The sequence below is a fragment of the Chiloscyllium plagiosum genome, chromosome 10 (assembly GCF_004010195.1).
Source record: "Chiloscyllium plagiosum isolate BGI_BamShark_2017 chromosome 10, ASM401019v2, whole genome shotgun sequence".
Classification (NCBI taxonomy): domain Eukaryota; kingdom Metazoa; phylum Chordata; class Chondrichthyes; order Orectolobiformes; family Hemiscylliidae; genus Chiloscyllium; species Chiloscyllium plagiosum.
The window spans coordinates 25,889,215-25,904,597 of record NC_057719.1 but is presented as its reverse complement, the minus strand read 5'-3'; the positions used below and the strand labels follow the sequence as shown (position 1 = coordinate 25,904,597).

General features: G+C 41.9%; 1 protein-coding gene across 1 annotated transcript in view; it reads left to right on the top strand.

Moving 5' to 3' along the window:
* LOC122553444 (sodium/potassium/calcium exchanger 4-like) overlaps nt 1-15,383 on the top strand; it is a 291,292-nt gene that overhangs the window by 179,271 nt on the left and 96,638 nt on the right. The window contains exon 4 of the mRNA XM_043697208.1: nt 11,783-11,859. Within this exon, the coding sequence (XP_043553143.1) occupies nt 11,783-11,859 (77 nt within the window). The remainder of the gene's footprint in view (nt 1-11,782; nt 11,860-15,383) is intronic.

Sequence of the window (15,383 nt, the reverse complement as noted above, 5' to 3'; positions counted from 1 at the left end):
GGTCATCTCCGGCCCAGTCTCTCGGCAGCCCATGGGGGTCTCCTGGCCCAGTCCCTCGGTGGCCCATGGTGGTCTCCGGCCCAGTCCCTCGGCAGCTCATGGTGGTCTCCGGCCTAGTATCTCGGCGGCCCATGGTGGTCTCCAGCCCAGTCTCGTGGTGGCCCATGGTGGTCTCCGGCCCAGTCTCTCGGTGGCCCATGGTGGTCTCCGGCCCAGTCTCTTGGTGGCCCATGGTGGTCTCTGGCCTAGTATCTCGGCGGCCCATGGTGGTCTCCAGCCCAGTCTCTCGGTGGCCCATGGTGGTCTCCGGCCTCGTATCTCGGCGGCCCATGTTGGTCTCCGGCCTAGTATCTCGGCGGCCCATGGTGGTCTCCGGCCCAGTCTCTCGGTGGCCCATGGTAGTCTCCGGCCGAGTATCTCGGCGGCCCATGGTGGTCTCCGGCCCGGTTTCTCAGCGGCCCACGGTGGTCTCCACCCCGGTCTCTTGGTGGCCCATGGAGGTCTCCTGGCCTGGTCTCTTGGCGGTCCATGGTTGTCTCCCGGTCCTGTCTCTTAGTGGCCTATGATAGTCTCTCGGCCCTACATGGCAGTATCTAGGTGTGGCAAGTGAGTCCTGCCTGGGCAGGTTCTGGAGGCAGCAGGAGGAGATCGGGGAGGCAGCAGCTTCAGCGGCAACAACAGCAACATTGGCATCATGGCCCAACACAGGAAGAGTAAGCAGTGAGGGAGGTCCCCTGGAATCCGCTGTGTTGTGAAAAGGTAACTGAGGTCTCCAGGAAAGTGAGCTAGGTGGAGGAATCATCAAAGACTGCTGATCTTTTAACTTTATTCCTTTCTTTTTCTAGTTTATATTAAGAAGCACTTGAAGCACTTTAATGTTAATTATGCCCTTTTTTTCATTTTTCTACTCCATTTATGAAGATAATGCTTAACTTTCTTAACTTTGTTTCTTTTACTAACCTGTACTTAAATTTTTGCACCTAGGTACCTTTGTACCTAAGATGGACATTATACACTCTTCACTATATCCCTATACTTGAGTACATGTGATAAAGAAAATCTAAATCTAAATCTTGTACAACCCCTGTAAATTTTATCATACATTGTAACAGTGAAATAGAGATCTTGCATCATTTTGTAAGTGTTTTCAGGCAGAAAAAGGCAATGTGGACTTTAATATGTTTACACAGTCTCTTGCTTGTTCCAAGTTGACAATACTGGTCAAGTATAGAAGGTAGGCCCTGATATTTTCAACCATCATACCTAAAGCAGCAGGAGCTGAATAGAAGAAAGGATAGTATTTCATAACATTTAATTCATGTGTATGTTAAATGGAAGGAACACTCATACTGCAATCTCAGCTGAAGCATCTCTTCAATTCTGCAAAGTTGGCAAGACTGGGGAAGTTGGAATTATGCCTCTTAATTTAGAGGAGGTAATGAAGAGATTTAAGAAATGCATTAAAAAAATCAGGAGTTTTGATAGCATGAATGAAGATAATTCATTTCATTGATACTGAGTTGATCACTGGAGGCAATAGATTTAGGATAATTGGCAACAAGAACCTGAATGGAGGACCCCAGTTTTCACTGAGTCATGTATTACATTACAAAATACATTAATGATTTAAACAAGAATGGAGGAAGTATGATAATTAAGTTCACAAATGACATGAAAATTGATGGTGTGGTAAGTAGCGAAAAGGAAAAACAACAGAATGATGTAGTTGGGCTGAATGGTGGCAAATGGAATTTAATCCTCAAAAATGTGCGGGGGGTACATTTTCGGAGGACGAAATAGGCAAGGGAGCACACATTAAAGAGTAGGATCGTTTGAAGTACAGAGGATCAGAGGGACCTTAATGTGCATGTCCATAGATCCTTGAAGGCAGCAACACAGGTAGATAACATAGTTAAGCAGGCCTATGGGATTTTAGCCTTTATTAGTCAAGGCACTGAATACAAGAGCAAGATGGGTATGATGGAACTGAATGTAACATTAGTTCAACCACAGCTGGACTACAGTGTGAAGTTATGGTTGCCACTCTATAGGAAAGATTTGAATGCAGTAGAGAGGGAACAGAAGAGATTCACCAGGATGTTGCCTGGGCTGGAGTGATTTGGTGATGAGGAGAGACTAGATAGGCTTGGAATATTTTCGCGAGAGCAGAGAAGGCTGAGAGGGGAATTCATTGAGTCATACAAAATTCTGAGGCGCATGAACAGAGCAGATAAGTTGAAACATTTCCCCTTAGCAGAGGGGTAATTAGCCAAGGAGCACAGTTTGAAAGTAAGCAGCAGAATATTTAGAAAGGATGTGAAGAAAATTTCTTCCTCCCAGAGACTGTGGGTATCTGGACTTCACTATTTAAATGGGTAGTAGAAGTGAGAACCCTCAAGAAATTTAAGGATGCAAAAGGTGATGCCTGTATGGAATGAGCTGCCAGAGGAAGTTGTGGAGGCTGGTACAATTACAACATTGAAAAGGCATCTGGACGGATATATGAATACAAGTATGATATGAGTCAAGTAAATGAGACTGGATTAGGTTAGTATATCTGATCGGCATGAATGAGTTGGTCCAAAGGGTCTGTTTCCATGCATTACATCTCTATGACTCTATGATTATTTAGATGAGCATTTTAAATCCAGTGGCATACAAGGTTATGAGCCAAGCGCTGGAAAATGGGATTAGAAAAGGTGGATGTTTGGTGACAAGGTTGAAGGGCCTCTTTCTGTGCTGTACAAACTCTATGATTCTCTGTTGGCTCTGAAGTCCTTTAAAAGTTGGTGAGGGGAATCTGATTCCAAGTCTTCTGCACCCATTTCTATTTCGAGTAGCTTTCACCAGCGCAGGATATGAGTCCTGATAACCAGCCAACATGCAGCTATCTCATCCTTGCTGATGTAAATTGCAGGGTTGGGCAGTTCAAAGCCCCATCCAATGGTTATGGAGTCAGGCATAATTTTGTGTTTTCTGGTGTTTACGAGATCTAACATACTTAAACTCTCCAAGTACTGCTTCTTGAGTCCAGGGTACTTTTCTCAAATATTTATTTGCAATACAGTGGCTACGTGCAATCCCTTCGAGCAGAATCCTACCAGAAATTGGCAAAGTATCATTTTTGGCAAGTTTCGTGGAGGGTTTCTTGCTGCCAAACCTACAGGGTTTTATTGTGCCATCTTCCCAGGTTTACCTCATTACCTTTGCGTGCCATTCTTTGGTGCCCCATGTTCTCCCACTTCCAACAGGCAGAAGTATTGACCACTGCTGGGCTTTTTGACACTGGTTCCATCTTCAAAGCCCAACCATGCACCTGGACAGACTGAATAAAAACAGAAAGGACTGTGGATATTGTAAATCAGAAACATAAACAGAAATCTCCACAGATGCTGCCAGACTTGCTGAGCCTTTCCAGAAATTTCTGTTTTTGTTACTTGCAGACTGAAGCGGCCCTGAATGGCTCATAATCGAGATTGTGGTGCTGGAAAAGTACAGCAGGTCAGGCAGGATCCAAAGAGCAGGGGAATCCATGTTTTGGGCATAAGCCCTTCATCAGGAATGAGGCTTGTGGGCCGGGGCGCTGAGAGATAAATCGGAGGGGGTGGGGTTGGGGAAAAGGTAGCTGAGAATGCGATAGGTAGATGAAGGTGAGGGAGAAGGTGATAGGTTGGAGAGGAGGGTGGAGCAGATAGATGGGAAAGGTGATGGACAGGTCAGGATGGTGATACTGAGATGGTGACTTGGGATTGGGATAATGTGAGGGGAGGGGAAATGAGGAAACTGTTGAAATCCACATTGATCCCATGTGGTTGCAGAATCCCATCGGGTGGTAAAGGTTTGGCATTGGAGAAGGCCCAGGACCTGCATGTCCTTGTCAGAGTGGGAGGGGGAGTTGAAGTGTTCAGCCACGGGGCGGTGGGTTGCTTGGTGCAGGTGTCCCAGAGATGTTCTCTGAAACGATCTGCACTTAGGCATCCTGTCTCCCTGATATAGAGGAGACATGTCGGGTGCAACGGATACAATAGATGAAATTGGTGGAGGTACAGGTAAATTTCTGCTGGCTGTGGAACGATCCTTTGGGACCTTGGATGGAGGTTAGGGGAGTAGTGTGGGCACAGTTTGCACTTCTGCAGTGGTAGGGGAAAGTGCTGGGATTGGAGTTTGCGTTGATGGGGGGTGTGGACCTGACGAGGGAGTCGCAGAGGGAATGGTCTGTCCAGAATGCTGATAGGGGTGGGGAGGAAAATACATCTCTGGTGATGGCGTCTGTTTGTAGGTGGTGGAAGTGGCGGAGGATGATGCATTGTATGCGGAGGTTGGTGGGGTGTAAGGTGAGGACTAAGGGGGCTGTGTCCTTGTTGTGTTGGGAGGGGTAGGGTTCAAGGAAGGTGGTGCGGGAAGTGGAGGAGATGCACTGGAGGGCATCGTCGATCACGTGGGAAGGGAAGTTGCAATCTTGGAAGAAAAAGGCCATCTGAGATTTTCGAAGGTGGAATTGGTCAGCCATCTGGGATTTTCTAAAGTGGAATGGCTCATAATGTCCATTTAAAGTAGTTTAGTCATTGATGGTTCAGACAGAAAGAACATTTGAAGGACAGAATTGTGTGATGGGAAGAGCATTAACTTTACCTTTATAATTTCCAAGTGTCAAATAACTGCAGTATATTGAGCGCAAAATGGTTCAAGTTCAAATGATCACCGTTCGTGCCTATAGGTGGAATTAGAAGTTTATGGTCTCCCTGGACTTTCCAGTGTCCTATTTTTGTACCATACCGTGTGTTTGATGAGCACAACGAAATGTTCTGTTTGTCACATAAATTAAGCTTTCCTTTCTTCTGTTGACCCATCTGTGTTGTTGTTCAAGTATCATCAATCAGAATACCTTTAAAATGCTCCAGCTAATTTCACAATTGCCTGCAATTTTTAAATACAACAAGGACCGTTGTTCGCTTCAACAAACGTTTACTTGTTTTTTTTGTTTATCTAACCCCTATAAAAAGCAGGGAAAGACTTGATACTTGATAAGTTTCAATTCAGCAATGGTAGAAATTCTGAGGGAATTCAGAATTCTGACTCCTTCCCAATTCTACTCTTAACCCTTCATCAATCCCATTTAGCCCTCTCTGAATCCCTCACCTAATCCCTTCACATCCTACCCATCTACCACTAGACCTGCTGAGGTGCCACTGACCCAGGTGCCACTGTGCCCCCATCTATTTATTTTACCCATGCTACCCACTTGCTTATTAGTCACTAACACACCAAAAAGCTCTTAAAATTTCCCAGGCTTTTCAGTGTCTTACTGAACACTTAATCAGCGAGTGCTATGAAATGAACACATTGCTTGTCTTCCCTCGATAATCCAGAGGCATGAGGAAGGAATTTGATTTAAGGAGCTGCAATTAGAAGACCCAGCCAGAAATGTGGGATGTGGGCAGGGAAAAGCAATCCGATGCTGTTCTTCAGAAGATTGAACCAAGTAAGTTTGGTTGACATTGCATTATCAACAATGCATGAACAGAATCCTGGAGTCACATGGAGCAAAATATCCACAAGAGGGCAAGAATGCACTAAGCCTCAGAGTTATACAATGAGTCTTACTGAATGCTAAGAGCAAAACCATTGCTGTATGGTGCAGTCACAATGTATTCCTGCAACAGGGAGTAAATGTTTGAGGTATTATATCAAGTGACAATAAAGACTATCATGGGCACTGCTTTGTCCTGAATGGTGTTAAGTTTCTTATATGTTATTGGAGTTGAATCCATCCAGGAAAGTGGAGAATATTCCATGTCACACTCCTGAATGGTGCCATGCAGATGCTAAATAGACGTCAGGGTTTTTTAGGTGAGTCACTTGATGCAAAATACACAGATACCTGTTGTTCTAGCTGCAGTATTTACATGCTGCTTCTGTTGATTGAATTAAGGAACAGGCTTGGGGCAATGTTCACAATTTTCCACTTTCCAGTCAATAGTTTTGGCTATCCTGGCAAAACAGATGGAAGTGTTTGGATAAAATGTTTTTCTGCGAAACAATTAACAGCACAATGATTCCAAACTGAAGATATATAGTAATGTACAAATGTGTGTATAAAAATCTGAAAGTGAAATTATCCAAAGTATTTTTGATTTATATTTTAATAACCTTCCACAAGCTCAGTATTTAAACACAGTGCCCAGTGGCAACTTGCTCTAAGCAGACTGTGAAGGTTTCTGGTTGGACTCCTGATCTGGACTGAGTCAATAGCAATGGGGCCTTCAAGTGATCAATCAGATATTTAGAAATTTCAAATGTGTGAATGTTATTTGAAGCTAGAATTGAGCTGAACTTTGAGGTCTTTTTGGTTTGAGTAACTGGTAAAACTCCTTGCTGTCACTCATACATGAAGAATAGAGATTTGGATAAGATGCTGACCCACTTTTTAATCTCAACCTTGACTTCAAAACAGGAACAGGAGAGAAAGGGATAAATATAGACTTCAATAACAAAGGCGCTATTTTATGTAATACCATGAGGGTATCATTTACTTTCCTTATTTAACTTTAAATATTCAGCGATTTCAGAGGTTATCCACAATTACAATGACATTCTTTTAATACTTCCTGAATGCTGCGGATGTTGTTTGAAACAGTTACTAACACGTGATTAATTGGGAGGTGACAATCAGAGCAGTGGTTGGGGGTTACAATTGCCCTGGGGTAGACCTAAATTTAGACAGGAGGGCTCTTGTGGTGCAGTGGTAGTGTCCTACCTCTGAACCAGGAGGCCTGTGTTCAAGTTTTACCTTTTCCAGAGGTGTGTCATAACACACTGACACTCTGAACAGGTTGATTAGAAAATATGTAAATTACGACAGGGAGAATGAAACAAGGTTGTTGCCCCCAGTCAGTGGGTTCTACTGGAAAATGTGCATGCAAAGTGAGAACTGTATCAGGTCACCTGAGATCACCATTTTGATCAGTCAGTGTGACAACGCTTACACATGATAACAACTAGATCAGACCATATTATATTAGACTTGCCAATACTAGGTGCTGACTGAGGGGCTTGATCTGAGACTACACATGAAGAGGAGGTTCAACATTCTTTGTGGAATAAACATTGAAAGAATAATGGCCCAAAACATTTTACACTTCCCAAAATGTAATGGGTGCACTATTTGGAATGGACGTTCTGACTTTTCTGATGTGTTTTCAACCAGACTGTATACTCAGATTGGCTTGGAATAGACTGGCCAAGCACTCTGCTGGGATAATTCATGCACGAGATGGGGCTATGACTCCTGCAGTATAACTTTAACAATGCTGTTCTTTCTTTCTTATGTCTGCGTATATTAAAACCGTTTGAGCAATTGAGGGAATAACTGACGACATGTACCATCTCAATATGCTTTTGGGCACAATTGCAGTAACTCACATCAGGACATAAGAAGAAAGCATGAAATTAGCAAGTTCATTTGACTATCAAAAGAATTTGTTTCCTGGACAATGGCATTCATTCTTTCCTTGACTTTGCCCAGCCTTCTACAAAGACGGTCTGTAAATTTTCCTGGACGCCCAAACATAGATTAATCAAACCTCCAGACTATTAATTGCATCACTTAGATTTGCAATCAATGTTTATTTGTTTTCCTTCTTATATTGTTCTTATACAGTGGCATGGTGGTTTAGTGGCTAGCACTGCTGCCTCATAATGCCCGGGACCTTGGTTTGATTCCTGCCTTGGGTAACTGTTTGTGTGGAGTTTACATGTTCTCCCCGTGTCTGCATGGGTTTCGTCCTGGTGCAGGTCAGGTGAATTGGCCATACAAAATTGCCCATAGTGTTAGGTGCATTAGGGATAAATATAGGGAGGGAACTGGGTCAGGGTGGGTTACTCTTCAGAGGGGCGGTGTGGACTTGTTGGGCAAAAGGGTCTGTTTCCAAACTATAGGGAATCTAATCTATAAAGATATTTCTCAAAGCTTAGCAACTCAGAACTTGTTTGATCATCTCTAATCTCCTTTTATATTTATTTTGATTGTCCTTAAATGTTTCGATTATAAATATTCTCATTTTGAAGCTGATCTATTAGTAACAGATAAACTTAGTTACTTGGGACAGCTTGTAAATTTTCATATCTAAAGATTGGTATATCCTGTTTCCTTATTTTGCAGCCTAATTAAGCATGAACTGTTTTGCAAAATTAGATGGAAAAAGTGTTCATTTGTCTACACCAGAAGTTCTATTGAATGTCTTCAGTATAGTAAAAATATTGTGTCTGCACATTTCTGTCACCTTTTCTCATAATACACATTTCTAATGAGGATTGCTAATATAAATTTGTCATGTTGTAATTACACATTTTATCCAGTAGAACTGCTGAAGGATCATTGGTAGAAAGATTTAAATACTGCTTTTACCTGATAGGTAGCTTACCGCATTCCTGTGGCATAGTAATTGCCATTATAAATATAGATACAGAGAATGGTATATTACAGAGTTAGGGATTGAACTGTATCCTTTGCCCTCGACTGAAGCTTTCCCAGAAAATGACTGTTGATCTTGACTTGTGTAAGGGCACAGCAGATTGACTGTGATACTGTAAAAAAACAGTCCTTCCTGATACTATTGCTGCTGGAAGGGCTGGAATTTTGCTACAACCTACTGTCAGGAATTACTTGATTCCTCAAAATGAGCCCAAGAACTCCACCCACTGCTTGAAGCAGAGATTCAAATTCTGAGCAGATAGGAACTCTAACTGGCATTGACTTTCATTCAAATCAGTGGACAATAGGATCCTGACCCTATAACAATTACTGTAAATGTGAAATGTTAAAATTTGGCTTGTTATTTAACAATGAATGGGTTTGAGGCATAGACATTCTATTTCTTGAGATAGATGAGAATTAGAGAGTTTGACTAATAACAACTTTATCTTCTGGGGAAAAAAAACCCTTGAACTCTTTCACACTTAGAATTGTGCCCTTATGGCCACAATTCACTGACACTTTGTTTGGGTTCTGCCAGACCATCTCAGTTATTGGGCTCATGGTAGCTCCCAACCTCATTCCAGTTCCTGATGTTCAACCATCAACAAAAGAGCTGAACTCCAGAAGTGAGGAAAGACTAACTGCCCTTGATATCAAAGCAACATGGAACCAAAACTCACAACAAGGGGGTCCTGGCAAATTGAAATCAGTTGGAATGAGGGAAAAACATTCCACTTGTTGGAGTTCTACTTAGTACAAAGGAAGATTGTTATGGCTGATGGAGGCCAATCATCTCTGTCCCAGCAGGAATTTGTCAGGTGATTGCTTTAGCCCAAAGCATCGCAACTGTTTTATCAATGACTTCCTTCCATTACAATTTCTGAACTGTGGATATTTTCTAATGATAATAGTTTTCAATACCATTCACAATTTCTTAGATACTTAAGTAGTCCATGTCCATGTGCAGCAAGACTTAGATAGCATTCATGTTTAAGTCTATTAAGTGGCAAGTAATATTTGCAGCACAAATTTCCAAAAAGAGAGAATGTTAATCACATTATCATGGCTGAATGCTGCAAAACTAACATCCAGGGAGTTTCAGTTGACCAGAAACTGAGTTGGCCATGTTCATACTTGCAGCTACAAGAGTAGGTTAGAGGCTGGGAATTCTAAAGTGTGGAATTCACTATCTATTGCCCATCCTGATCCACTGTCTATAAGACTCAGTCAAGAATGTGGACAATACTTCTAGGTTGGTAAGGTCAATTATCTTAATGATTGATATGCCTTGCAGAGTGACACCAAAAGCATTAGTGAAATCCTGAATAGAGTAAGGCCACCTTGAAAATCTCAGCTTCTCAGTCTCCGCGAGCCATAGTGACTTCCTGGTTAAACCCAACCCAGTGGTCGTCTCTTTCTAATGATGGTACTCTGAGAATATTGTCATTTTCACTTCTACACTTGCCTGGATGGGTGCAACTGAAGTTAAACTCATGAAGCTCATCACCATCCAGGACAAAGCATTCTGGTTGATTGTCTCCCTCTTCATCAACTTAACCATTCACTTCCTCCAGTACCGACACACCATGGTATCTTCCATTTATAAAATACACTGCAGCAACTCACCAAGGCCCCACTGACAGAGCCTTCCAAACCTTTATCACTCTGAAGATACATGGAGACACCACCTATAATTTTCCTTCCATGCATCACATCCTCTTGTCTTAGGACTATGCTGCCATTCTTTCACTGTTACTAGGCCAAAATCTTAGAACTCTCTTCCTAATATCTTTATGGGAGTACCTATACTTCAAGGGCTGCAATGATTCAAGAAAGCAACTCCCCACCAACTTCTGTAGAGCAATTAGTGATGATCAACAATTCTATCCTAGTTATCAAAGCCCACGTTCAATGGAAGAACTAACAGAGTGGAAACTGCTGTATTAGCAGTCAGGAAATACTCAGGAAGTGGACAGCAGCAAGAAATTAATCTAACATGGGAGGCAAGATAGCAAGTGGAATAAAGATATACCAGATCAGATTAATCTGAAGTAAAGCCTCAGGCAGAATTGAATAGAACTGACTCTGCTTCTCTCCATCAGTTGAAGGCCAAGTGCAATACATCTGAGAGGAGGTCCAATGGAATTAATTCATCAATGTTAGGTCTTCCTTGGGCTGAGGACCCAGGGAGGAAATCCTGTATGTCAAGAGCTGCCAGCCAAAGAGGAGATAGCAGCTGTTGCTAGTAATGTGTCTAGGATCGCTAAGTGACCCAGGTGACTGAGGGTGGGATAGAGTCGTAGGAATGAGATGGAGTGTAACCTTCAGCAGCCACTCTGATGCCTCATCCCTCGGTTGGGCATTATAAGTGCCTTTGATTAAGGCTGCACCGACTCTCATTACCCCCACCCCCACCAAATCCCATATTCCCCCATTCCCCGAGAAGGCTACAGCCAAGTATGATAAGATTTGCTGGACAGCAAATGGAAGACACAGGAAAGCTAAGACTCTCACATAATCTTTGAGCCTTGATTAAATTCCATGGGCTCAGGAATGGTTGGTGTCAATTAGCTTAATAATGAACCTAACTGATGATTTGCAGTAAGGGGGCAAGATCCCCCAATGTACTCATTCCTACTTTCAACTTTATAGCAGGAAGTTTGCTTACCACAGGGAAACCTTTTACAGAGGAACCTCGATTATCCAAAGGACATGGGCAGGGAGTCTTTCATTCGGTTAATCGAATTCCAAATAATCAAATGCTGGATAACATAGTTTAGCTAAGCATCAGGACCTTATGATCTTGCTGGATAATCCAATATTCAGATAATCAAGTGCCGGATACTGGAGGTTTCTCTGTATATGGTGTTTCCTATGAATAATTGGGGCCAGACACCAGGTTTTCCACCACAATAGGTTGCAACAAATCTAGCCCTATATTTTCTCACCATTTCTAAAAGCAGTGTGTAGCTTCTATTAAAGCACTCACGATTTCAATTATGGTCTTGCTTACACACATGAGGATGGTCCAAATGTAGTTAAATGAGTGAAGACGCAATTCACACTGATAATACATAACCATATTCGCAATGAAGGCTATTTGTTCAAATTTACTGATATTTGTTCTGAAGAGACTTTTCCTTTTTGTTTTTCTGCTATTGTTTATTCAGTAAAGTATCCTTTGATATTTTAGTCCTGTTTTTGAAAGCAGCTACAGTATATGCGACCTCCCGAAGCTGTCCATTAACTTGAAGAGCACTTCTGAGGATACTTTACAGCCTTTGATGTGTGTTGTTCCCATTACAGCTATCCACGAATTTCCAAGTGATCTTTTTACCAATAAGGAGAGACAACAAGGAGGAGTATTACTTCATATAGCAGGAGTAAGTATACTTACATCTACAAGATTTTCACTTGGGGCCTATACCCATAGAATATCAATTGTATATTGTCAATCTGTTTTCTAACTAGTTATACTGCTCCCAGGTAAAGGTAAAGGAGCTATTAATAAAAGGAATATTATGCCCATAGGAAACAGGATCTCTTCTTCCACCTTTACTTTAGCCAAAATATTTCACTCTTTCCCTGACATTGACTTAAAATCAAAATTGCTATTTATTTTGTCTGTGATTGATTTCCCATCCATTAGTTTTCCTACTCTCACTGTCAAAAGGGAGTCATGTCACTACTGGGAGTAACACAGGAATTCCACCTTATTTTCATGAAAGAATTTGCCTGCTTCAGTTACCAAGCTAATGGGCATCGCAAGAACTCAAAAAAAGTTAACCATGTTATTTATTGTAGGTAATTGAAGGAAGAGGAACTGCTAAATTAAAGAACTAATCTTAGATATTGATTGTACATGGAGGCCTCCCTACATACACATGTACAAACATAAATTAAAGCTGTATTTGAAATAATAATAGATTTTGCATCATACAGGTGGTATTTTACAAGAAGATCTTGATCATCTGCCGAAGAGTATAATACGTCAAAAACCTGCTTTAAATTAGATAGTGAATTAGTTGAACATCATCTCTATCAACCATGTAAGTAGGAAATGATGAGGAAACAGTTTTATACTGTGTCAGATGGTAAAACAATGTAACAGAGCTCAGGAATGAGAAAGGATAATTTAGTTTTAATAGCTTAATTCAGTGGCATATTTCAAAAGTATCATTTGTCATTATCTTCTGTGCAATTATATATGTGAATGAAATGTGAATGAGACGAGATTAATTTAGGATATCTGGTCAGCATGGAAGAGTTGAACCAAAGGGTTTGTTTATGTGCTGTTCATCTCTATGATTCTATAGCTCTAAATCCTGCTCAGATTTCATTCTGGACTCTAGTGTTTAAATTCCCCTAACTCATCCTCCTTGTATCTAAGACTGCCTGGTTTACGTGTTAAATGCAACCATAACTGTCCATGGCGTGATGACATTAATCTAAGTGTTCAACATGAAGTTTCATTATAATTGTTGTGGATAGTATTCTTTCTTATTATACATCCTATGAAGCTAATAGATTTTAAGTGGAATCTTCCCTGCTCCTGAACAATGTGGACTATGGCGAGTAATTAGTGATACCTTTCTTGACATCAAGACTGAAAAATTGCAACATTCATCTATTGAGTCTTGATTCTTTGTAGTATCATAAAGCATATCGATCACTGATTATCACTGATATTTAATGTCATCACACTAACATACATGCTCCCATTCTCTCACCCACTGGGCACCAAGAGTCCACTATGTTAAAGTCAGAGCAGGTACCTAGCAACTCCCGCTTGCCACTTGCTCCTCTGGGCCTCCATCTTTGACACCCAGCACCAACCATCTCAGGGCATTTTCCATGGACAGTCTTTCCACATCATCAAGGCACAACTCCTATCCACTTATATTAGGTTCTGCATTTCAGAGCTGTGCTTTGGAGTGCACTGGCACCTTTCATTGCTATACTTTTTGCACAGGGTCATGCCCCCCCTGCTCACGTATTGGACCAGGTTGTATCTCAGGGCTCCTTGCTTGCTCTCTCAGTGCTTGCTCACTTAACACTTACTTGGATGCTCACTGCATCCCTGTCTTGCCTTGCCTTTTTGTACTTTCATCCCTCTGCTAGACCTTAAAGGATCACACACCTCTGTGTTGCCTTGTTGCTGATCACAACCACAAAGCCAGGCAGCTTGTCAACTGTCATCAGTCAAAGAGAGTGGATAAGTTGCTGCACGGCAATATGCTACATCAAACTCACACCTGCACCGTGTGCCAGCTGCAGACATGGCAAACACATTGCATTGACTGCAGCCAATGGATGTGTCTCAAAGGTCTAAGGAGAGTAGTCCTCAGTCAAATCCAGGAGGACACCCTTCATTCAGAGGGTCCTGGTACAGTAAGTCAAGGCCAGACACGGTCAGATGGCTGATCGAGGTGGTCATGGTCGAGGGGTCTGCTCTTCAGTCCAGGAAGTGGATCCATTGCAACCTGTTCAGGGAGTCATGAGAACATAGCCAAGAATTGCATAGATGTCAGTCAGGGGTCTAGATACTCATCATTTGGGGCTATCTAAAATTTGAGATATAGTGTCACCAACTCCCTGAATAACTAAAGTATTAACTCCTTATTTTCATTGGTTTCATAATAAAAGATAGCAAACTACCATCTTTCTTAATAATGTACTCTACCTGCAAATGAATTTTTTGTGACACTTGTATTGGAATTCTTAGATCCTACTCCACCTCAGAATTTCACTAATGAATTAGAAGAGACAGAAGATATCCTGATCCCCTGTGCTACCTGCACTGACATCACTTTATTGCACATGTTGACACTCACTCCACCCTCACCAAATAGTGCTCAAGAAATATCTGCCTGAGAAGTATATGAGGATGACTCAGAAGGGACTATATGGAACATGAATTTGCAGAAGGAACACTAGGTCAAGGATGGGGAATTAAATGTTCTTGGCCAGAGAGTCAGGAAATGCTGTTCTTTGGTTGGAGATCATGGGGTCCAGATCTCAGAGACAGTGCTGTTAATGATAGGATGCTTCGTGAGAGTGTTGCAATATTTCTACTCACTGGGTATAACATGTAAAACATATAGTTGGTCAGTTGGAGAAGTCCATTTCCTGTATCAGTGGTGCCATAATAGACAATTTGCAATCTGTGTGTGGCAGCTTCCAAATAAATTTATAGGAGTGTCTGCAAAGATAATCCCTCTTTCTGCCAGATTGATAGCATGGAAGCCTTCATTACCAGCTTTCACAGGCCTGTCTCTTTCAACATTGAAGCAAATGGGATTGGGATACAATCAATTATTTCTCAAAAATTCAATGATTTGGTTGGTGTCATTAGGTCAAAACACCTAAAGGTTGGAGGTCTCACCTACACAAAGCTGGTAGCCAATCAGAGATCGATGGTTCCTGTGCTGAGTAGCACCACCTGTGGAGACCTATAGTTACTGCAGGAAGGACCAAGTCCAAGATCCAAGATTACAGAGTGACTTAGGTCACAGAGGAGTAAAGTGAGAGAGGGTTCACAGAATGGGTTAGCAGGGAGAGAGGTGTAGGGAGTTAGCTGCATGCACAGTGGGATGGTTCTCAGCTTGCCTTTGGTCAAAAGCATTCAGTTCAATGGTCAGAATTGGTCAGAGACCTTGAAGTGAAGGAGCCATTGGGAAGTAGTGACCATAATACAATAAGCTTCAATCTGCAATTTGAGAGGGAGAGGGTACAGTCGGAAGTGACAGTACTTCTGTTAAATAAAGGGAATTATGGAGCTATGAGGGAGGAGCTGGCCAAAGTTCAATGGTGCAATACCTTAGCAGGGACGACAGTGGAGGAACAATGGCGGATATTTCTGTGTATAATGCAGAAGTTGCAAGATCAGTTCATTCCTAAAAGGAAG